Source organism: Haemaphysalis longicornis, unplaced genomic scaffold (genome assembly GCF_048455015.1).
Source record: "Haemaphysalis longicornis isolate Haplotype H1 unplaced genomic scaffold, Haemaphysalis longicornis Haplotype H1 scaffold_6, whole genome shotgun sequence".
NCBI lineage: Eukaryota > Metazoa > Arthropoda > Arachnida > Ixodida > Ixodidae > Haemaphysalis > Haemaphysalis longicornis.
The window spans coordinates 69,459,644-69,484,250 of NW_027526407.1; the positions used below are offsets into that span (position 1 = coordinate 69,459,644).

Sequence of the window (24,607 nt, forward strand, 5' to 3'; positions counted from 1 at the left end):
TTGAGCGAGTTTGCAGGTTATCTGATGACCATAAAGTAGTAATTTTTGGCTGCGGTACTTTGCGACCCCCGAATCTAGGCACTGGGTATGTCGGGTGACTACGTTCTGCAGGCATTACAGATTAAAAAAAAGTTGATGAAAATTTTGCAGGGCCCCTTTAAGTGAGGACAGCTTGACTGGCTCACGTTATTTCCCTTTTTCGCGTTGTGAACTTAGGCTCGTGTGTTTCATATGCTTCTTTTGAAACACCCTGAACTATAAAGAACGTGCTTGCATGTAAGGCCCATGAAGCGACTGAAGCATGTGCGCGTGCTCTGAAGACTGGCTCGTACCCATCGATACGGATCGGCCAGGATACAATATTATTGGTCAAGCACTACAATGGTCTCCGCTAGATGTCTGTGAGCAGGTTTCGAGCCTCAATGGCACAAAAAAAAAGACTGAAAAGCCACATTTTATACGGACTGTGGGGCCCAGGCGCGAAACGCGACCTTTAAAGGGACCCTGCAATACTTTTCTCAACTTCTTTTGAAATATTAAATGCTTGCAGAACGTAGTCACCCAACACACTCAGTACTTAGATGATGGGGTCGCAAAGAACCTCAGCCAAAGATTACTGCTCTATGCCTATCAGATAACTTGTAAACTCGCTCAAAAGATATTTCTCTCTTTCTAGGTCTTGACGTTCTTCGACGGCTCGAATTACGTCACTGAGGCCATGTAGCGGTTGTTGGCCGGTTTTCCTTCAGTTGCAGCGATGAACGCTTTTTGATAGCAATTTAAAAAGAAAGCCACAGAAACAAAGCAGAAACGAAAGGCGTATCTGATGCGACGAGCAAATCACGTAGTGCCGCTCTGTGCTGGCGATAATTGTAGCTTTCGCAGTGCTTCCATACGCGAAAGAAAGAGTGAACGCGTTTATCGAAAGTGTTTCAGGGTCGCTTTAAGGAAAATTTAATACCGCTTCTGCACGAAAACGAACAAAATTATTGATGCTTCACCTAGAATGAATCCCCCCCCCCCCCCCCCCCCGCCCCGATCATGGTCACTTTCAACAGCGGAGGGACTTTAGCTCAAGCCTTTTCGGCCGTTCACTGAATGTCAAGAGTCGCGCAGGGGTGTAAGGCACTGGCGAGGATCCGCCGGCGGCCTCGCAGAAACCGCTTCCTATACGCACCGATAGAAGGCGCAGTGGTCTCGCAGGGGCGGGTTACTTTTTTTACGGTAGACGAAGCAGAGGGAAGGGAGCCTCCAGCCGCTGGCGTTTAGCTGCTGATTCGTTTGCGTGAACCATATAATTCGCGCAGTGACGACGCTCCCGTTTTCGGGAGAGCGCCCGTAGACACTCCCGCGAGGCAAGAGCGCCACAGACACCGCAGTTCCTACAGATTTCACACTGGGTGGAACTGTATTGGTTCTTTTAAGTGCATAGCACTTTATGGGCTCGACTTGTCGTCTTAGCTCTCTAACGGTCGATGCGACTTCCGGAATCAGGCGGCGCCGTGAGATAACGGACCCAAGTAGAGACTTCTGTACCCAGGGAGTCGGGGAGTCGCCCCGAGGCTTCGAACACGACGCAGTTTAAGTAGTCATAACCGTTCAAGCCTCGTGAACCGCTGGCGCTTGTCATACATCTCCCCGTTATTTGACGCAAAGAAAACGGCAGGTACATTTCAGGCAAAATCTCTGTGTATGACCGGCAGCCGCCGCGTTCATTTAGTTAAAAACGCTCGTTGGGTTGGTTTTTTACGATACTAAGCGAAAAAAGCGGTTGCGCAACAAATAAATGGCGCGTTCGAAATGACGGAGAAAGGCTCCGCCGACGCAAGAAAAAAAATTACGCGTTCGAAATGAGGCAAAATAGCTCCAGCATTCGAAATTAAAGCAAGCGCAAAAAGGACAGAACTCCTGCTGGCGCAGTTTCAGCCAGGGGGCACGCGAGCACTGCGAAGGCGGGAAATTCGAAATGCAGCAGTGAGCGGATAACGGCGCTGTATCCGATTGTGGCGAATCACTGCTCTGCACTTCCGGCAGCTTTCACATTGAGTGGAACGGCTTTAATTTTTTATTTACGTGAGACCTTGCCAAGCATGCCTTCTTCTCACGATGAATGGGTTTCGGGTAGGCAGAGTATTGTCAGCGGCTATTTATGCGAGTTTTGGCGCAACACTCTTACGGCTTCAAAAGAAATGTTGACCATTTTCCTACTCCGCGCAGGTACATCTGCGGAGGCACATCCAGAACATGATAAAGGAACTCATTAACATCTTCACGGACTGTACCGTAGCTGATAGAAACATTTTCCTTTGTTTTGTTTTGTTCTGTTTATACAGCTCTAAGAGGGATCCGAGGCTATAGGCAGGCATCGCCTGACGGGGCCCTAGCCCCCTTACAGGTTTCACAGTTTCACACAAACAATCTATATTGAGACAGTTGGCTCTCAGCAAAGCGAGATAGGAAACATAACAATAGAAATTCAAAGTAACAAAACAGTAAAACACATAACACGGGTTTATGTATAAAAAAAGAAGCACAATACTACTACAATATATCCACGTGCATAGATGAAGCGTTTGAGGGGTGCGTCTATCCTTGTAACATATAATAACAAACATTAAGTAAGCATACATCGCATAAAAATGTAATCGGGCGCACAGTGTACAGAAGGGAATAGACATGTATTTCTAACAATGGGCCCAGTGACTTTTTTTACACCATGAGTAATATATCATGAATATAAGCTGCATATATTCAAACATACAATGCAACGTTCTTGTGGTTTAAAAAGTATTAGTGACCCGCGGCAGTGGCTCAGTGGCTAAGGCGTTGCGCTGCTGAGCACGAGGTCGCAGGCTCGATTTCCCGCCGCGGCGGCCGCTTTTCTGATGGAAGCGAAAAGCAAAAACGCCCGTGTGTACGAGATTTCGGCGCACATTAAAAATCCCCAGGTGGTCAAAATTAATCCGGAGCCCTCCACTACGGCGCGCCTCATTGCCAACGTTGGGTCGGCGCGTTAAACCCTACAATCAATCAAAAATTATTAATGAAACAATATTTCACAAGAAACAACACTTAACAGTGTAGAGAATGATGTACCATTACGGACTAGACATTTCTGCATCCCCTTCTGAATAATGAAAATGGTCCTAGGAAATTTATTTTCATATCACTGCTATTCAATATTTGTGTAGCTTGATTAGGAATGGTTTGTTTACCATAATTACTGCGAATTGTAAGTGGTAGAATGAAGGGCTTCGGTATTGCGTATGTCCTTTGGGTATTGGGTATTTGAAAGCAGCGGGCATCTCCTAATTTCTTGTTAAAATTTGCAAGCCTTACTTCCCCACCTCTTTCATCCATCCTTACCTTTTTTCTTGTAACCCCTACGAGCTTAAAGCTTATTCGTGGGTTTGAAAAGTTACTGTAGTACACGTTCACCTGCAAAAAACATTAACGCCAACTTAAGTGAAACATGTGGCTTTTGTTCAACGAATAATATAGAACATATTCGATGACGCTTTTGCTAAGCAAAATGACTGGGCTATAAAGAAGTTTTTGTAAGGTTTAGCCGCAAAAACTGATGTTAACAGCGTCCAGACGAACATTTCCCCACCGCAATTTCTTCGGTATGTTTCGAAGCCATGACTAGCTGCCGTGGCATCTGCTTGGACACGTATCGTTCTTCGGTCGAGTACCGCTCCCTCTGTCGCCGATATCGCTGCTTTTGGCGCCGTTTGAAGTTTTTTCTTCAAACGTGTTCGAAAGATGTCCTGCTTGTTTCTCTATACTGGTTCGCACAAGAGCCTAACACAACGCACAAATACGTATCCTTTCGCCATCATCACCATTTTTGCATACTTTCTTTCCGCCCACTACTATGGGTGCGTTCCAATTTCCCCCTTAGACGGCTTCATTGCCGGCATGGTCTTTCTCGCTTGCGTGAGCTGCTAGAGAGAGCCAAGCTGGGAGCCTTTGCTACTGGAGTCCTGGAAATAGGACTTCACCCATAACTCTTTCCACATTCCCGTCTTCCTATTTTCAAATAAAGTTTACTCTCTCTCTCTCTCTCTCTCGTTGCCGTCTTCGCAGACAGTGCGCCATGTTAAGCCCCGTTCCAATTCGAACGAAGCAGTCAACGAAGACTGCTTCGAGGAGACGGCATCAAAATCAGCACGACACAGGCTACCTTCTCGTACAAACTAATAAGTGACGCCAGCGCCACCTTTTTTCCTATTAATGTTGTAACAAAGGCACTTGTTCTTTTATTGAAACATTTATTATACTTTTCTAGTGGTTAAGATGAATTTGTTTAATTTTTAAACATTTTTATAATTTTGTTGAATGATTTTGTATAATTTTTAATTTAATATTTTATTTTCCGAATTTTTAAATTTAATTTTTTGTAACTTTTACTTTTAATTTGTGTAATAATTTTACCGTTGTGCAAACTCAGACCCTCTCTGTTCATCAAGCCAGAGATTGCGCCCCTTTATTGTTTCCCGCTTATAGCCTCATTCTGTATGACGTGTGTTAAAATGTCAGATAAAAAGTAATATGTTCTCTCTGGCTATCTCGCCAGTTTTTGGGAAGGGTTTGCCGACTTTATAAGCACTTCTTGGGTAGCTATACACATTGAGTATAAACTCGCTCTGGGCCTCGTGTTTATAGTTCGTGGTGATTTCTACAAGAACGTGAGGTGTGGAAAGCGCAGTTAGCCAAGTCTCGCGCCGCCGGGCCTGGAGGTTCCGCCTAATGAGCGTGGTGACTGTGGGTCTTTGTTTATCTATTACACCAGAGGCGTAATCTTCTAGGCCACTGAATGAGTTGTGGTTAGACAATCGAGCAAAAACGCTTGTCTCGTGGAGACAGAACACGTAGGGTATCTCGTCCGAAGATTTGTTTTTGGCGTACGGAGACCAAACATTCTAAAACACCAAATTAATACAGGAAGAAGTGTCGTAGTTCTACCAGAACGATGCCTTCACCTCCTCAAACACACATCTTTAGGTTGACATGTCAAACTCTTTGGCAGACCATTGTGGATTGAAAATTCCAAATTCAAATTGTGCATACATACAATTGTCAGAGAACCAACCAGTGCTACTAGTTTTCACACCTTCGAAATATTTACTATGACATTTTCTAATTGCACCTTTTCACGCCTAAAATCACTGTTGAAAATACAAGGTAGTATTATTCCCACTAGAGCTACTAACTGCCAGACAGACAATGGCAAAGGTTTCGGTGCAAGACACTGGGTGCTCCTCGAAGAACACACGTCCGTACACATACCATCATTTATTTCTTTACCATTCCCCATTAACATGAGTTAATATGCCCTGAAGGTGGCCATTAAATGTAACAAGCACGGGGAGGCAGACGTGAAGCCACTGACATATGTAAATAGTATCGTGAGACGCTTATAGACTGCGCCTACCAGGGGTGAGTTGCGGACAACTACGATATCGTATGTAACAGGCAACCATGCTTTCGAGCGACGAAGCGGCTTGACCATGCTCGAAGGCTATTAGACAGAACCACCTTTTTGACACCAAATGCGCTCGTAATGGCTCCAGCTCGAATGACCGGCGATTCAACAGCGTGAAGGCGGTGCACAAAAAACAATTTTGTCACAGCGAGCAGCGGTGGTGTCGACAGATGATACGATGACCCCAGAATGTTTCTTTGCAATGGTCCTACGAAGTAACAGGGTAGAACCCTCTAAGTAATGGGAACGAAATGTCGGGGACTATGTGTTGGGATACAGCAGTTTGCTATTGCGCAGAACTTGAACTCACTATGCAAGCATCGCGAGGACGACGGGCTTAGAATAGGGGGCAGACTGGGCAGCGCGTGTTCAGGTCAAGTTCAAATCCTTGGTGCTAGCTGAACAGGTCTTAAAAAAGGGGAAATCTTCAGGTTTAAATGAGGGAATTAATTTTTTTCCCGTGATAAGAGGATCAGAATTCTAGCGGCTGTAGTATACCTAGACCTGGCGTCCTCACGTGCATCAGCAACCTCCACGTGAACTCCATGCGCCGTTGCTATATATCTGCTATTTGGCCCTCTCATCAGTGCGACTGTCACAATATGCGTCCGCCTTCACCGCCATCCTGCTATGCGTGGTTGTTAATTGCCGTGATAGTGAGAAATAATTGACGGTAAAAATCGCCAGGTTGCCATGTCTGGCGTCAAGGGCTCTGTATTGTCAGAACACAGGACGCAAACCGCACTTTGTCCTGTATTCTTCTGACGATGCTTCGTTCTACATCCGAGCTGACCTTAACGATGATCACCAAAGAGCATTGCTTTGGTACCATTCAGCAATTTTCGCTCCGTGGGGTGCCTGGCCACCCTCCCCCCTGTTCATGCAACTAATGTTGCTACCATTCCAACAAAAGAATCGAAGTTGCAAAAAAAAACTCCACCGTATTGCCATATATAACAGACGGAATCACAATAAAATTATAAAAACACCTTTTAGAAGTATGCCGGTTTTCTGATTGGCAATATTATTTCGTAGTGGTGTTGACTTTCACGTACAGAAATCTTTAGAAACTCGTAGCCAACAAGCCAATCGGAAACTTGCGCAAATCATCTCCTTCCTCAAAACGTTGCATCTGTTTTTTTTTTCTTCTACTCTTCCTGCCGTCGGAGTTCAGAAAAAAATGTTTGCAACGTTCTGCTGACCCGGTATTGCTTTGAACAAAATATTTCCATGTAACTGACCAGCTTTACAAATAGCATTTCGACGCTTTTCATCATTGTGCAACCTTCCACCAAAAATAAGGATCCGACGCGAAACGCTCCCTACAGCCCCTTTGCATTCCAAAAATAATTCAACCTCACCGTGGTCAAAAAACCCAACAGTTATAAATACAATTCGAGCTCTACCGCGCAGTGCAATGCCGAATGCGTTCGAAACACCGGGCATTTCAAATTAATTTCTGTCAGTGCACTTCTCACGCCGCTAAACGTTTTTCACCAACAGCATTATTCTTCATTTTTCAGAACGTAAACATGTACCCACCTTAGAAATCTGAAACTAACTTACCCCGTTTAACAGCACCGCTATGTAATGGGCGAGATCTTTTTCGGAGTCAAAGTACTCATGGTACGATTTATCGGCGATAGCATGAACTTCCACGACGAATTTGTCAAACGTTTTTCTCGGCACAAGAGCTTCCTTTGAGTGGAATTCAAAGGAACGTCCTGAAAATGTATAGATGGTGGAGATTAGAGAAGCCACTAGGCGCATTGTAGCCGCACCGAGGGCTAGATTTATTCCTATGCTCATGCTTCGGACTTGCCTGCCTGGGCCGAAAGCACTAATACTTACGGTAGTGTAGAAATGCTCAGCTGCTTCTATTGGTTCTAGATTTTGCGTAGCGCTTAGGTGTTGATAATGATAGCGGACGCTGCAAATTATCGCAATGTTGTTTCAAGCTCTAATATATCAGCTTTGGGATGTTGCCCCAACACGGAATGCTGCAAGTTGCGCATTATATTTCTTCATATCCTGTTTACTTGCTTGAGGGCCGATTTACATTCACTTCCACTTTATGGCGTTTGTGAACTTGCATGGTATCGCCGTTTTATGCCCAAAGTTGTCTTTAGTAACTCTCTACGCACACAACAGCCGGTTTTATTACACGTTTTAAAATAATAGCGTAATCAGCCATCCACATTCCTTTGCTGGTATTTCACTGGGCTAACTTGATTGCAAGCGAGAGCAGGCAAGCATAATATTACAGTTCACAGCCAGGAACTTTAACATAAAAGAACCTAAGTACATACCATGTAACAACGGGAGTGTTGCGAGATGCAGGATTAGGGCAAAACTTAAAACGCCCATTCTCACTGCCAGCGAAGATCGCGGGGATCGCGCTTATTCGGACGGTCTATGCTTCCGGTCTTGTGTTCTACTTATATCCATAAAATATGCTGCGCAAGCAGGCATGCATCCCGTGAGCTGAAGGCGGCGGAGAAAACGCTGCGTGGGCAGGCACCTCTGACAAACGATTTCGACGTTGGACTTGCTTTTTGCCCTGACGCTCCCAGACCTGACACATTAACAAATCACGGCCGCGCGTCTAGCCCAAAACGCACGTAAAACTCTCCCGTTTTGTACTGCACGAGCGCCATTTCTATGATTTTTTTGGTGTAATAAAAATCAGCAAAAATCCTCTTTAGTACTAGGACGTGCTTCCTAACTGTTGAAACTATAATCGGGTCATATTATGTCGATTTTAGACTTTACGATTCCAGTGGCGTTTGCAACATTTATCGGTTAAGGTTCAGTCCTCCTGTGGCCATTGCAAATGTAGGAGCTGAAACTCCACAGAAGTAATATTTTCGAATGACGGCTTCTTTTTTCGTCTCATTTTGTAAGCTGGCTTCACTAATCTAAGACGTGAACATAAAGTGAAGGCGGCAATCGACAACAGAAAATTCACACTGTAATACAGAAAAAATGAGCAGAGTGGGTACAGTAAAATTATTCTTGGTAAAATCAATTGTAAAGATAATTACGTGAGCAGCAACCTCTCCTGCCTTTAATTATGCCCCCAGCTTTATATGCGCTCTTTTAATCCTGAAGAGCCAGAGTTTCATTTTCGAAACGTTAAATAATGAATTTAACTTCGGCGAATTTATGAAAATTCATTCGCCACTTAGTTTTTACCATAAACGTTTGTTGGCCACACGTGGGTAGAGCATGGAATGATGTTTTGTGTTGGTCTAGAAGTGAATATCCTGCCTTTTTCGCGGCCCTACCCCGGAATGCCATGGCCTGCCGCCGCACAAGCGGCCGGGGTGACCAGGCCAGGCTGCTTCTCCGGGTACGTGCCGGTCAGCACTTATTTATTTATTTATTTATTTATTTATTTATTTATTTATTTATTTATTTATTTATTTATTTATTTATTTATTTATTTATTTATTTATTTATTTATTTATTTATTTATTTATTTATTTATTTATTTATTTATTTATTTATTTATTTATTTATTTATTTATTTATTTATTTATTTATTTATTTATTTATTTATTTATTTATTTATTTATTTATTTATTTATTTATTTATTTATTTATTTATTTATTTATTTAAAGTTGCTTACCGGCCCTTTACAGGACTGAGTAAGGGGGGTAATTGGTAAAGTGTTACAGATCATCCGAAATTATTTCACGCGTTACAAAGCATAGCAGCACAATGAATTGCGACGAGGTTTGCAATATAAGTTTAAGTTAGCAGACGGTAACAAGAAAAAAGAAAAAGCGATTGCATAGTGCACACACGACAAAGTGAACCGAATACAATCATTATAGTATATGAAGGCGATATCAGCCAAAGATAGCCGACTTTACCGACCCGACTTGCACCAATGAGTTGCTATAATTTGCAGAACACACCATACAAAAAGCACCAGAAAAAACGCAGAACCTACGCCCATACGCAGAAAACATTTCCAGTATACAACATTCATAATCGGGCACAAAATGGGACACTGACAAAAAAAAGACAAGAAAGCACCTGCTGTTCAGAGAAACGACAGGTTCTGTTGTCTTCAAGTACATTTTTTGAGGTACACATCAGGGATGCAGGACATGGCAGAATTAAAAAAAAATGTGCGAAACAGTGGTAAGACCTTATTGCGAAAAGCGAGTAAGCAGCAACTGACGGAAAGAATTATTGTCTGATACAGATGCGATGTTAGCTGGAAGACCATTCCGCAAACGTAAGGCGCGAGGAAGAGCAGATGAGTTGAACGCATCAGTTGCTCCGTATAATCGCGTGAAACTGGGATGATTATGCAACCTACGTGAAGTAATGGAAGGAGCATCAAAGTGAAGTGGGAAGGGTCTGTTGGTTTACACGTATTTGTGAAAGGGGCAAAGAAGGAAAATGTCGCGACGAGTGCTCAGGGGTTGAAGCGAAAGATTGTATTTAATTTACGTTATGCCGCTGTGATAGTCATGATTGCATCAAATGAAACGGGCCGCCCTGTTCTGAATCGCTTCAAGCATGTTAACTAAGTAGTTGTGATAAGGGGACCAGATAGGAGCGGCAAATTCAAGCTCTGGGCGGACAGAGGTTTGATAGGCTAGTTGACGGACGTGAGCACGACAGCTATGTAAATTACGGCGTAGATATCCTAAATACTTGGAAGCTTTCACGCTAATGGTGGTGATGTGGTGAGACCAGGAGAGATTGGGTGTGTGATGGACTCCAAGTTACTTTTAGGAAGATGCCTGTGACAGTGCGGAATTATTGATAGTGTAGCGGAAGGTGTAAATGCTTTGCTTGTGCGTAAAGGAGATCATTTTACATTTTTCCGCGTCCAGGGACATTAACCATTTGTTACACCAGTCATTAATGCGATGAAGGTCGCTTTGTAGAGTTAAGTGGATATCATGTGCAACTGTGTAGCATGTGGAAATGAATGTTTTTAAAGTCAGAGTAGTTGCGTCGCTTTCTCGTTGGTAATCGTTGATTGTGGGGGCAGGTATTTTCTTCGGGCAAACCTGTACTGTTCTAAGGTGTCCCTGATTCATGTGGTAAAGAGCTGGTAGTGTGGCATCACGGGAAGGAGGTGCATTTCTGACAGGGAGTTTTGCGAAAATCGAATTATTACACGCTAACGTCGAGATGATCTTGCGGAACATGCGGCATATTTTTGGCCGGCGGAATCCCTAGCACCTTGCTTTACAGTTTTTGGAATATACATGAAAAACTAGCCGTATTACTCAGCAACGCCAACCAGAAAAAACAGCAAAAGAACAGACAAGATGCACGCGTGCTGTAAACCCAAGTAATAACCGAATAGCGAAAGCTGCAGTGCCCTTCCTTCTAAGTTGATGCACCTATGTCATCAATCAATTCTCCCGAGTGGGAATTTGGAACCCGGATGCAGGTGTGGAGACTGCCGCCGTGGAAATATGACCTCGTTGCTAGATAGATGACTTAGACCTTGGCATCCTCTAAGTGTTCGCTCCGCGAATTTTGAACGCTAACATTGCAAGGACTCCAACCACGGGAGTTCATAGGTTCAACTTGGATTTTACACGGCGTTCCGTCGTAGCGGCGTAACCCAGAACCTCCGAAAGCCAAGTTTATAGAGCCATAAGCGTTCGAAACTCGTGAACCGCGGGCGCTTGTCATACATCTCCCCGTTGTTTAGCGCAAAGAAAACTGTAGGTGCATTTGAGGCAAAATATACGTAATTAACCTGCAGCGCAAGCGTTCATTTAGCTAGGAACGCTCGTTGGGTTGGTTTTTACGATAGTAAGCAAAAAAAAAAAGTGGCAGTGCAACCAACGTTGGCTCGTGCGGGAGGAAAAGCAAGCACAAAAATAACAGAACTCCCACTGGCGTAGTTAAGCTTCGGGCAAGGGGCGCGCGAGCCTTGCGAAGGCGGGAAATTTGAAATGCGTTGAGTGGTAGCAGTGAGCGGATAACGGCGCTAGAGCCCATTATGCCAAATCACTGCTCTGCGCTTCCGACAGCGTTCACATTGAGTGGAAGGGCTTTATTTTTCCTAGTAATCGTGCTTTTTTAGTGTAAAATGTTCTCTATCCTCATTCAACGCATTGTTTTCGTAAATAAGAGTATTTCTTTTTTATTATCTTACTGGTCGGTTTAAGGGTGGGTCGTGGCATATATGCAAATGTTTAATTAACGTTTTGCATCGCACCGGAGGCTCTTAGCCTGCACATGGAACGGAATATTGCTCGAACCTTATATATGCAATAAGAGGCGGAAAATCTCTACAATCAACGCCAAAACTCATTATGTGAAGATTCGTGGCAGGGCTTTACAGCTTTGCGGAAGCCTCGACGTTTCCAAGTATGACAATGGGACACAAGCGCAAACGATAAATGATCTTCCAGGCTCTGCATGCATGTGGACAGGATACGCTTTAAGAGGTTATATATAATCAAAAGAAAAGCGCAGCATTTTGACACTAAGCTAAAATGTTTGCAGTCAATGCGAGTTCTAAAGGTACTGATTCAAAATCACCCGTGCGGTAATGTTTTAAATGAGTTGTCTGCTTAAAACTTGTTCTTAAACCGTCCGTCAATTCCTAAACCTTTCCCATTTCAAGTCTGCCTGCCAGCTGAACAACTGCGGATCTCACCCCAAGAAACTTACGAAACCGGTATTGGAGATATTGTTTTCCTCTGGGATTTGCCCTCCATTGCTTGCGATGTGTCCTTTAATGATTTTAGCAAAAACAACCCGCTCCGAGAAGTGATTTTAGAACATTCGTTGGTATTTACAGGACAATTACCCATACAATTGTTTTTCCACAGGTACCACGAAGCCTGCATCCGCTGTGTCATACGCTGCTGAGGTGCCGAACTTTAATAGCACAAAAGCAATGAACATTGACGCAAGAACATGGTATTTTACTTGCAGCAACCCACATTACAAAAGCCAAAGCAAAACGATCAATTGTTCTTAGAGACTTTTTTGCGCGTTGCCACAGCGTTTAGAACACGGAGACCTAGTAGAAATATGGTTCTAAATAATCTCATCAAGTTGATATTGTTGGCCTCTTTTGACAACATCCAAATAATAGTTTGCTGGGTGCCTGGGCACAGTGACATTTTGGGGAATGAAATTGCTGATAGATTGGCTGGTAAGGCCGCACTCCGAAGTAGCATAGCCATATCGCAGGACCCCTACCAGGACATGGAGCTATTTCTACAAAACAAAATTCCGGCAACAAGGGCAACATGAATGGAAGGAAAAAATCCTTAACAAATACATTTATTAAAACCACAATTGGGTCAATATACTCCAGAAAAACGACAGATTTACTGAAATATATATGTGCAGACTGAGAATTGGCCGCGCGTGTGGTACTCCTTCTTACTTATTAAAAAGCACACAACTACCACAAAGCAACAGATATGGCGGATGCCCGTCAGAGGGCGCTGGACGGCGTCACTTTCCCGAGATTTATAGACGTGTTATAGCCCTACAACCCATCACCATTTTTAGCAGCTGAGCCTATGCTTCCCACCAATCGTCTTTCAACTTACATTCAAGATGCGGGATTTTTAAAACAATAATTACTCCGCGTAAATCCAAGTTGGTATACCCTAGGATATTTACATTTTTTTATAACCGCTTAGACTGAGGGCCTTTTAGAACCCCATATATAGTAATGATTTATTTTTTAGCTTCCCCACGTCCTTTATAATTGTATTTTGCTGAATGAAACACCACTCATTCTCACATGGCGCTCTTTGGCTTCGATGCCTTCGTGCCATAAACACATACGTACATACAATCGGCACTGCTCCAACACCTCCTGCCAACGTTTTGAGCCCTCACGTTGCTGGTGGCCATGACCTGTTTCATCAGATCTCTTCTAATCCCCTGAGACTACAAGGCTGACGAGGTCGCTCGGCACCTGCTCGCATAAAATATCAGCCAAGCCGGATGCGGCCACCCAGCCTGGAGCCTAAGGACGTCCCTTCACAATTCATTCAGAATACTGACTGATTGATTGTAGGGTTTAACGCGCCGACGCAACGCAAGCAATGAGGCACGCCGTCGAGGCTCTGGATTAATTTTGACCACCTGGAAATCCTTAACGTGCGCCGAAATCTCGAACACACGGCTATTTTTGCTTTTCACCTCCATCAGAAAAGCGGCCGCCGCGGCCGAAAATCGAACCCGCGTCCTCTTGCTCAGCAGCACAATGCCTTAGCCCATTCTAAATACTCTAAGAGGGTCAGCAGAATCAACCACAGTTCAGAGGTTGCTGGTTGTCACGTTCCAGTTAAATGAAAATATTCAGAAGTGAAATCAACACGTGATCTCCTGTAATGAGCAAGAACTAGTGCAGGTAAGAGGGAAGTCAGCCAGAGTGATTTCTGTACGTTGCCTGCAAACGGAGTTCTCGGAAAACTGACACAAAAAACATCTGTCCGCGTCGCACTCGTTCCATCCCTCAACATTTTTAAGTGATTTTTTTCTGCTTGAACAAAATCTACAGTCATAAAAAGAATGCCCGGCACTTGCAATCAAGCCTCTTTAGCTTACCGAAAATGATTCCTTATGCCAATTTTTTAAACATGAAATAATTTTTATTCAGAAACGCAAGTCCATTCATATAAATTGCGCAGGTCAGAATAATAAAGGAGTCGCATTTCTTTGCCCACGACAAAAAAAAACTGCCGTACCTTGCAGCGAAGAGGTCCTTGGCAGCGAACACGTGGAAAGACCACGCCAATTAAAATTGTTTTTTCCTTCTTGTAACCCGAGACAGAAACAGGACGACCTGATTGGAGCACGTGTAGGGTAACAGGAAGTGAACTGTGGCAGCAAAGCAGCATTAAGGACGCCGGTTTTATCTGCCAATGAACATGACAAAAAATACTCTTTCCTGTCTGACAAGCGTAAGTGGGCGTCATACTGGCAACAATCAGAACGACGCAGCTCTTCGTGAAGACCATTTGGACGCCTCAGATCATTTTGTGAGGCTAAACGCCATCTGATCTGCAGAACCCGTTGAGCTTGCATTTTCTAGAAGCTTTATCTGCTATATTTGCTGTTTCTATCTCACCATCAGCGTTCAATTCTAGAAGCTAAAATATAACCACTCGTTAGAGCTATGTAGAAAACTTAAAGGTAAACGATCCCTTTTAGCTTGCACTCTTGGCTACTTCTGCACGAGCCAACATATGTCACCGGGTGCGAACTCAGGCTACAACTATGGTTTGAAAATTTCCAGCCTTTCATAGATTATCCTTATAAACACGTACTATACGAGAGGAATAATATTCCTGTTTGGTGCATTTATTACGTAGCTCATATGAACAGTCAAACCTCCCACACTGGCAGTCAGGTTACCCGTAGTGAACTTGCGAACAAAGTAAGCCTCCATCAAAGCTAGCCGCGAAAATGCGAGCCCGTAACAATGCACGTCGTGTTAAGCAAGCGTTGTCACAGCTCCTTGTAGGATTTTGAGCGGAGACCAGCGTAAACTGAGCCAAAATGTTGCAACTCACGTTTTTCATGCAAAAAAAATTCCAAATAGCTGGGACTGCCTCTTTTGAGACTCGGTATCCTGACTGGGACGTGTGGATGAAATAATTTGACACAAACCCCAGTAATGATTCTAAGTTTTAAAGTAAGTGATTATATTCTGTGGCGATACCCCCTCATGCATGACAGCTCTCTCACAGCTGCTCACCGATACTATCGAATGAAGAATTGCAAATTTCCCGAGGAACTATTGAGAGCTCTTCTAAGGGAAATTTTGCATTACAAAAATCTGACATTTTGTAATAGCGTCTGTAGTGTTCAAGCTGTATATTCGCAATCTACGAGGGCGTATCCCGCAGTATCCCTAAGAGCTTCAAAACAAATTGCTAAGAATCTTGGAATTTAGAATCTTTACAAAATTTTATTGTTTCATTAATAATTTCACTTACTTGATAAGAAGAGAAAATTTGATTGATTGATTGATTGATTGATTGATTGATTGATTGATTGATTGATTGATTGATTGATTGATTGATTGATTGATTGATTGATTGATTGATTGATTGATTGATTGATTGATTGATTGATTGATTGATTGATTGATTGATTGATTTGGCGTGCTGTCTGCGTGAAATTATTGAGTTAATTGGTGGTTTTATAAAGCGTCCTCCAATGCAGTTCTGCGGGTGTGTTCTGCTATTTGTGTACGCTATGCTGTGCTAACCTTCAGAGCAAGCGCACAGATTTCCAGCGGTCTACTGGCCTTGACATTTTGCGCTAAAATCCCGATTTAAAACAACTGCAACTGCATGCTTAAATTATGCACTCCTGTTTTGTTTTTGTTTTTGTCAAAGCATCCGGTTGACCCCGCTGCAGATCGTGTTCCCTGCAGCAATTCCAAAATTCAACTTTCTAGTGCAACACCATCACGTGCGACGCACAGTTTTGGTTGTGTAACCAATCACAATTAATGTAGTTTTTTTGTTATTAGCTCAGAGATGGCCATGACGGGATACATCATGCTTGCTCTACTGCCCGTTTCCTGGGCGATTACCCTTGAGCCCGAGGTGACATCCTGTTCCGGTAAGGCTGTCGCTATAAAAGTTGTAAGCACCGGCTATTTAAAACTGGCAATCACTTCGTTCTTTTGGCAAAGGAACGTTAACAGGCATCGTTATAGGGGCTTGCAAAGAACGGGTCTTACAAATTACACAAACCAAAACAAAGAATACGAAGCAGCTACGACGTATTGCGTTTTTCTAATGGAAGGTTTCTAACCAAACCTAACCGGCATTCACATTTTGTGAGCACGTGGACATACTCAGCAAAGGCATAACAAGATTCACAAATTTTCAACCCTACCATTCTAACCGACTGAGTCATGGCTACTGCCCCGCGACTCCACGGAGGACCCGGTGTGGTTACGTTTGTGTTTTCCACGCCAGTTTTATAGGCTGCAGATAGCGAACGAGGCAACACAGTAATTACTTTTTAAGTGAATATCGTGACATATCAAAACAGAATGAACGAGAAACATGAAACGATCTAATTGATTCGGCCTACTAGTAAGGCCACTGCGTGCTATGAAACGATGTGTGCACGACAGGTAACGACACCATCGCAAACGGCTCATCCTCTACTGATATGCCTCCCTGGCCTGGCGTTGCATTATTGTCTTATAGCACAGCACCAAATTTTGGACAGATGCTGGTTTAGCTTCCCGCTTGCTCACCGCTCGGTGCCTTTTTTTGCTATATGGTACGCACTTCTCAAGCAGCCACTTACTCGACGGCTTCCTTGATCGGTCGGTTGGGGGCCGCACTTTGGTTATCTGTGAACGCAAAAGTGGAGCGATTTTACTAACAACTCACCTTCAGTATAACTACTTGACCAATTGATTTTTACCTAAGTGAAGAAACGTTAAAAGGAAGCAGCCCGTTCACGTTATTTCACATATCACACGTAGTCTTCCTTCGTATCTATCAAGAAACGTTCTCCTTTGGACTGTAGCTTAAAGCCTCTGAAGGCTGCCCGGTTTGCTTTTACAGCAAATCCGCTGTTACCGCTGTTCTTTCCCAACACCCTCCTTGATAAATGTATTAGGCAACTAAGCACTTAAACTTACACTAACGTTCGAAATTCCCACCGGCATGCAAACCTTACACCTAGTACACTGCGTAAAGTTTTGCAAGTAACGAAATATTGCTCCGTCAGTGGAATATAGCTCCCTGCATATACCTGGTACCAGTACACAAACTAAAGTTCTGTGTCCTCCTCTTTCTTTTAGACTCAAACGTGTTCACGATTTCGCAGCCGTCGATAACATACGACAAACAGAAAAAGAGACTTAGCACTGACTTTACTGCCACGATAAGTCAGACCCTGGACAAACGCCCGTGGCTGAAAGTGAAAATAACGAGCCCCCCTGCATCTACAGATGTTTGCATACAAAGTGGAGACCCCTGGTAAGATATGATTTAAGCTTAAAGCTAAAGCTTTCTTCGTGAGACCAATGGCGTTCTGTCAAAAACTTATGCATTTCCCCGTAGACCGGTTTGTTGACTGAAAAGCTCCGATAAGCTCTCTGGACACACGGCGCATGCGTGAAACCGGGCTGCCATTGTTTCAAAACGGTTACTTGAAGATCGCGAAAAAGGAACATCTTTAGATGAGACAATACACGCATCAATCATGAAGAAAGAGTGCAATGTCCGCATTAATCTCGTAAACCACGTATCGGTACACATTTACATTTAGATCGAACTTAGTGCGCGATAAATCTTTGCATGGGTTCCTTCTTCGTTCGCGATTTGGACCTTTGAAGGTTGTACGCAGTTTAAGCGAAGCTTCTGACGCAGTTTCCAAGTGAGAAAACTTTCGCACTTCTCTGTACTTTCATTCGAAAGGGAGAATAAAGTTTTTGTTTCCTAAAAGGCTACTTAAATATTTGTAGGATATTACAAAAGTATAGGTGACAAGAAACTTCATTGTCTGGTATTTTTAAAAGCTTCTTGGAACCTTAACAAAAAAGAAAATGATGCCCATGGTGTGGTGTTGCCTTTGTCCCCAGTGACCACAAAAAGGCCATTTGCAAGCCAAACCAAGTACGAGAGGCACGTTTATAGCTGCTATCAAGGCGCCCATGATGGTGGGCGGCAGCAGCGACAGCTAGTGTTAGTATGACACTCTGAGGTAGCCCAAGAAAAAGTATCGTCTGTAAAAGTATATTTCAATACTATTGTCTTGCAGGTCTTCGTAGATCTCCAAGATCAACAAAACCCAATGCTTGCCTTAACTTGCGCTTGATGGCAAGTAAATGGAGGAAGCACAGCAGCATAGAGATTGTCTGGCGCCCCAGGTTTTCTCCTTACAAAGGGTAGTTACGAGCTACGAGGCTGCCAGGATTATTCACATTAGTCCATCATCGTATGAAAATAGGTGATTTGCATATCTTGCTTTACAAGGGTGATATACCCGGGATAATTTACCTATGTGGGTAACCCTATGTAAATGGATGATTTACATACCTTGCTTTACAAGGGTGATTGATTTAAATAGGGTGCATTACCGACGCAAAGTGCCCTATATAAATGAAGTGTTTTGCATTGCCCAATTTCTCCAAAGCTACTCTTTGCCCGCCGCGTTTCAGCGCGTACAACCTTTGCAACCCGGAAACGGCGACTGAAACGCAGCTGTCCAGCCCTTGGAGTGGTTCCTGCCCTATAGATGCCGGTGATTACCGAATTAGCGTCGACTTGCCAGTGCCACCTTCTTTTGAAAGATACACGAGGGTGAGTGCCTGCAGTTTAACCCTGACATTTTTCGCCACATGAGTCGCAATGCCAAAAGTTCTTAGCTTACGCCCTGCTTGCCATATATAATCATCATCATCACCACCAGCCTATCTACGCCCACTGTAGGGCAATGGCTTCTCCCATTACTCTTCAATTATCCCGCTCCTGTGCTGCGACCAATTTATCCCCGCAAACTTGATCTCTTCTCAACAACGTATGGGTATACGGGGTAGTCGGTATTCCATTGTTACTTCGTAAAGCGCAGAGTTGTAAGTAGCGCTGGTCCTTGTCTCCCTCGTCCTGTGTGTTCTTTACTGCCATTCTTGACCTCATCAGCTCATCTAACTGTCTGCCGCCCCCTGCCCCGCTTGCTTTCTCTAGTGATCCACTCTGTTATCCATAATGATCAAAGGTTATCCTGCCTTCGCATTACATGCCCTGCCCGCAACCATTTCTACTTAATTCTACTAATATGTCATTACCACGCGTTTGTTCCGTTACCCACTCCGCTCTCGTCTTGTCCTTTAATGTTACACCTATCGTCTTCCGCTCCATTGCCCGCTGAGTCGTCCTCAATTTAAGTTAAACCCTCTTAGTGAGCCTCCAAGTTTCTGCGCCGTAGGTGAGTACCAGTAAGATGCAGCTGTCATACCCTGTCTTCTTCAGCATTATCTAAGAATACTAGATGATATCTACGATGGGTCCACAGCTACCATCGTCCTCCATGAGGACAGCCGTAAAATACCTATAACGTGTGGCGACAGACAAGGAGACACAATGTCTCCAATGTTATTAGTAGAACATTGGATTGGGAACAGCTGTGAGTGAGGGTTATTGAAGAATACCTCAGTAACCTCCGATTTCCTGATGACGTTGCCTTGCTAAGCAACTCAGGGGATGAATTTCAAATTATGCTTACCACACTGGACAGAGTAGAACTGTGGGCCTGAAAATTAATATGCAGAAAACTAAAGTAATGATCAATAACCTCGGGAGAGTTCAAGGGTTTGAGATAGGTGGTGAGGCAGTGGAAGTGCTAAGTGAATATGTCTACTTAGGCCAAGTTGTGACCCCCGATCCCAGCCATGAGGCAGAGATAATTAGAAGGATAAAAATGAGTTTAAGTGCATTCGGCAGGCATTCTCAAATAATGAATGGCAGCCTACCATTGTCATATATATGGCATGAGCAAAAGGGGCGACCCATGTTATAACACCTATCGGCTAGGGGACAGGACAACCCCTTTTCCAGTCCCCTGGCCGACGGGTAAAATGTGTTGTTAAAACGTTAACACTACTTTTCGTCATCTTTTCCGTCCTCTTGGCAAGCTTAATTGCTTACTTTTCAAAATATTATATATATATATATTGTTACGTGGCGGCAGATGACACGGACCATGTAGCGATGAAGCGATGTATTTACATAATGGTTAAAGAACTATTTACATAATGCCAAAACGGAGCCCGGCCTGGCAGCGCGGCGCACACAGCTGTTCTTCGTCGTCACCATCCTTGGTGGTGGGCCATGGCGACACGGGGATTGGCCGCCACGTCCCGTGACATTACCCCGCCGGTCGAAGACGACCGGCCCGGTCGACGCCGACGCCCGTTGGCGAATGAATGCCGATGAGTGTGCGATGAGAAATGCAGGCGAATGGCTTGCCGCCACGAATGACGATGATGGTATTGATGGATGTCTGGCCCAGCAACAGCAATGGCTTCAGCCGCGACGAAGCGCCAAAGGTCCTAAGGCCACGTCGGACGGAAGGGCGGGGGAATCCATCTTCGGCTTGTATGGGCACGGCTCATCTCGGCTTGTCGTCACTTGGGTCTTTCGGGCTGGTGACACGAGGCGGGGGACATCGTCGTGTGGTGGTCTCTGCTGGGCTGGGGCTGCCCGGCGCGGCTTCGATATCCCTGGCGGCAATGTCCATACCGATGCGATGCGATGCTGGGACAGGATGGGGATGACGAACCCGCACGCTCCACCAAATGTTACGTGGCGGCAGATGACACGGACCATGTAGCGATGAAGCGATGTATTTACATAATGGTTAAAGAACTATTTACATAATGCCAAAACAGAGCCCGGCCTGGCAGCGCGGCGCACACAGCTCTTCTTCGTCGTCACCATCCTTGGTGGTGGGCCATGGCGCCACGGGGATTGGCCGCCACGTCCCGTGATATATATATATATATATATATATATATATATATATATATATATATATATATATATATATATATATATATATATATACAGGGTGTCCCAGCTATCATGCACCAAGATTTAAAAAAAGAGAGATGGCGTAACTCGAAGAAAATCTAGTGCATAATGTTCGCAGTACTGTGAAGAAGCGGAGAGTATTTTTTTCGTTAATGAGACTTAATTAATTATTTGTAATTAATTATCTAACTCGAGAAATACTGTCCTAATCACTAAAGTGTCAATGAGGCACTTGTAGGTAACCACGAGGGGCATCTAACTGCGGTATTTTCAGCGATGAACTAATTGCGTACACATTTATTCTGACTGATAAAGAAAACCCGCGAAATATGAAAAATACCACGTGACGACGCTTACGCGCGCATTGTAAAGCAGCGTCCCCAAACAAAGCTGATTGAAAGCAACTGCTTCGCGTGTTATCCGCCCGAAGAGACAGCGTATCACCTTGATAATAGCATGCATGGAAGGAGCAGCAGCAGCAAAATTCGCGGGACGCGTGTGCAGATAAGGAACAAACTCGCTTGCGATTTCTTCTTTCTTTCTTTTGTCTATTTCATTCTGGCTAACTCAGAGGCAGCCTGTTTGAGGGCGTTGCTTTACGGTGCGCGCGGAGGCGCCGTCACGCGGTATTTTTCATATTTCGCGGGTTTCCTTTATCAGTCAGAATAAATGTGTACGCAATTAGTTCATCGCTGTAAATACCGCAGTTAGATGCCCCTCGTGGTTACCTACAAGTGCCTCGTTGACACTTTAGTGATTGGGACAGTATTTCTCGAGTTAGATAATTAATTACAATTAGTTAATTAAGTCTCATTAACGAAAAAAATACTCTCCGCTTCTTCACAGTACTGCGAACATTATGCACTAGGTTTTCTTGGAGTTACGCTATTTCTCTTTTTTTTAAATCTTGGTGCATGATAGCTGGGACACCCTGTATATAGGAATTTGTTTTCTATTAATAATTTTAGGCATATATAAACGCAAGTGGGAGAAGGTCAAGGAAGGATTCTTCCACAGAAACGTATACCCCTTACCTTTGGTGTCTCCTCTTCAGACATAAAAACTAAAAACCAATTGTGAGGAGTGCCGTAATAAAATGTCAGAAGCACCTTCTGATGGGTATTTCATGTGTTCCCATGTGTTCATGCGTTCAGCTCATGTGTTCCCAATCACGTCTAATACGGTACCAAGAGCCTAGCTCCGCAGTGGCGCAGTCAAGTAAGAAAAGAGTTTTTGTGGTGCGAAGGCGCAGACGCCGAGTTATGCCACAATGAAATCCCTTAAGCCCGCTCCGACGTTGCTCAATAGTGCTTTTCACAATAATTCCGCATATTTTTTTTTTGTTCTGCAATATTTTGTCGTTCTAACTAAATGGTTCCCTGCTGTTTTTTGCTACCTCGGAAAGCTTGACCTTAAGGAGCATTTATAAAATTCGGCTTTTTAAGCACAGTGCAGTATTGGCGAGTTGGTAATTCATCTTAATACTACATCACAACAAAAACAAGGACTACAAATGAGGCACAGGACGAGCGTTTGTCCTGCGTGCCTCATTTTTTGGTGCTTGTTTTGTTGCGCCGTAGTATTAAGTTGGCTATTTAACCTCCGAGGCTTCCATAAATACTACTGGGAACTTTCCGAGCGGATTTCAGGATGGAAAATAACTTCGCGCTACAAGGACGATAGCGCGAAGTTTATTTCCATTATGTCAGACCAAATAGCCCGTCAGGAGGCTTTAATGGATTTCAGGAGTTGATACGTAATTTCAAGCCCCCTGAATCCGAGATGGGTGCTATGTCCGCCCTAAAGGTGTAACGAGCTTGGTAAAACCGATGCTTTGGAAGCAGCTGAGTTGTTTCTAATTGGTGCGTTGGCCCACTGCTCAGCGGCCCTTCGACATCGACTCCTTTTCAGCCGTCACAGACTAGTCCAACTGAGGGGGCACGCTGCCCGTGAGTACCGGATGTTGACAGGCTTCCGACGGAGGGTATGACGTTAGGCGCACTCCGTATTCTGCGAACTATACTCATGTACAAAACGATGGAATTGCGGAGCACTCAACCCACGGAATGAACGTATCTGCGGTCCCTTGGTAGGTTTTTGTTGAGGGCCCCGCTCTATTCAGTTGGCCCCGAACATGACCGATGTAAAGAGACAATGCAACACATTTTTCAGTTTTTTTCTAAACGGCACGCTGCCTGTGAGTCTCGCATGTTGGCAGGCTTCCGACAGCGGGTATGATGTTACGCGCACTCTGTATTCCGTGAACTATACTCATTTACAACAGGATGGAATTGCGCAGCATCCAACCTACTGAACGAACGTATCTGCGTTCCCTTGGTAGATTTTTGTTCCATGTTCCATTCAGTTGCCCCGAACATGAGCGATGTGAAGGAACCTTGCAACACGTTTATCAGCTTTTTTTTCTCAATTGTAAATGCTTTCAGAACGTAGTCAACAAACACATTCAGTACCTCGAATTGGCGGTCACAATGTGTCTAACCCAAAAATTACGGTTCTATGTTTGTCAAATAACTTGGAAACCAGCTGTATTGATTTTTCTCTCTTTCCCGAGACTTGCCGTTCTTTAAGCGTTCGAAATACGTCATTACAGCAATGTAGAGGCTATTGGCCGTCTTTCTTTCAGTTGCAACTATAAATTCACTTGATTGCCACTTTAGAAAACAGCCACAACAGCAAAACGAAAACGGAAGGCGGACAGATCTGCTGCGACAAGCAAATCACGCAGTTCCGCTCCGTAGTGTTGATAACTATAGCTTAAGGAAATAGTCAATTCCTGTATCAGAAGTTTTGCAGAAACCCTTTAGGTCAAGTGTTATCGTTCTAGTTTTTTACGACGTTTTGCACAGGAAAAAAGTCCTCAATTTTGTTTCATCTGTTATTTGTTTACAGATTGACAAGACCTTCACCTATACCATAACGGTGCACGAAGAAGGAACGCAAGAAAGTTGCCAGAGTTTTTCTTTCAGCGCACGTCGCCTGTTGACACCTTAACACCGGAATCAATGCTGTTGCTAGAATGCAAAGTTTTAAGAGTGTATGTTTAAGCAGTCCGCGTATAACTGATAACGCAACTTACCCAGCGGTGATATTTGGGCATGATGCTCCTGGCTTCACCAGTGTATAATACCTTTCTGTATAATATTTTTTCACACATTGTATACTTTGTTACGAATAATAAACTGAAACTGAACTGAACTGAACTGAACTGAAAAATAAACATCCCGGAAAGTTGGACACAAAACGAACCTCTACGACAGTATTTGAGTGCACAATGGGCAGAATTCAGCTAACATGTATTCCTTCTGCCGTCTTTCCGGGTGAACGGCTAAAGATAGTTGGTTCAGGAGACATATAGTGCTCCCTTTTATTTTGTGTTTTATTTATTTTCATTATTAAGCGCACTCGTCACCAGCTTCGCCTCCCATAATCAGCTACAGCTGGCGTGGATTTCTTCATGCTTTTCCGGAAGCTAAATACGATTTCTTGGTAACACAATGCTTTTTATCTGCTACATATTATGAATTATGGAAAAAAAGAATAGGTAAGGATTTATGGATGGTAGGT

At 43.9% G+C, this 24,607-nt stretch overlaps 2 protein-coding genes across 3 annotated transcripts in view; one reads left to right on the forward strand and one right to left on the reverse strand.

Moving 5' to 3' along the window:
- LOC144142879 (venom metalloproteinase antarease-like TpachMP_B) overlaps positions 1-7,903 on the reverse strand; it is a 39,524-nt gene extending 31,621 nt beyond the window's left edge. For both annotated transcript variants that reach the window (XM_077674702.1, XM_077674701.1), the window contains exons 1-3: positions 7,798-7,903; positions 7,055-7,212; positions 3,367-3,438 (exon numbers count right to left, since the gene is read on the reverse strand). In XM_077674702.1, coding sequence (XP_077530828.1) covers positions 3,367-3,438; positions 7,055-7,212; positions 7,798-7,855 — 288 coding nt within the window. In that variant the 5' untranslated portion in view covers positions 7,856-7,903. The remainder of the gene's footprint in view (positions 1-3,366; positions 3,439-7,054; positions 7,213-7,797) is intronic.
- Positions 7,904-14,308: 6,405 nt separating this feature from the next.
- Positions 14,309-24,238, forward strand: LOC144141628 (uncharacterized). Its single transcript, XM_077673170.1, has 5 exons — positions 14,309-14,524; positions 15,993-16,085; positions 17,290-17,467; positions 18,652-18,793; positions 23,933-24,238. Exons 2-5 carry the CDS (start codon positions 16,001-16,003, stop codon positions 24,032-24,034), a joined length of 507 nt encoding a protein of 168 aa, XP_077529296.1. The 5' UTR covers positions 14,309-14,524; positions 15,993-16,000; the 3' UTR covers positions 24,035-24,238.
- The last annotated feature ends 369 nt before the right edge of the window (positions 24,239-24,607 follow it).

What these genes read in the sequence shown, in the direction of transcription:
- LOC144141628 (XM_077673170.1), top strand. Translation starts at nt 16,001, where the DNA reads ATGGCCATGACGGGATACATCATGCTTGCTCTACTGCCCGTTTCCTGG. An exon ending in ATACAAAGTGGAGACCCCTG is followed by an intron (nt 17,468 to 18,651) that starts GTAAGATATGAT and finishes GCCGCGTTTCAG; the next exon opens with CGCGTACAACCTTTGCAACC. An exon ending in CTTTTGAAAGATACACGAGG is followed by an intron (nt 18,794 to 23,932) that starts GTGAGTGCCTGC and finishes ATTTGTTTACAG; the next exon opens with ATTGACAAGACCTTCACCTA.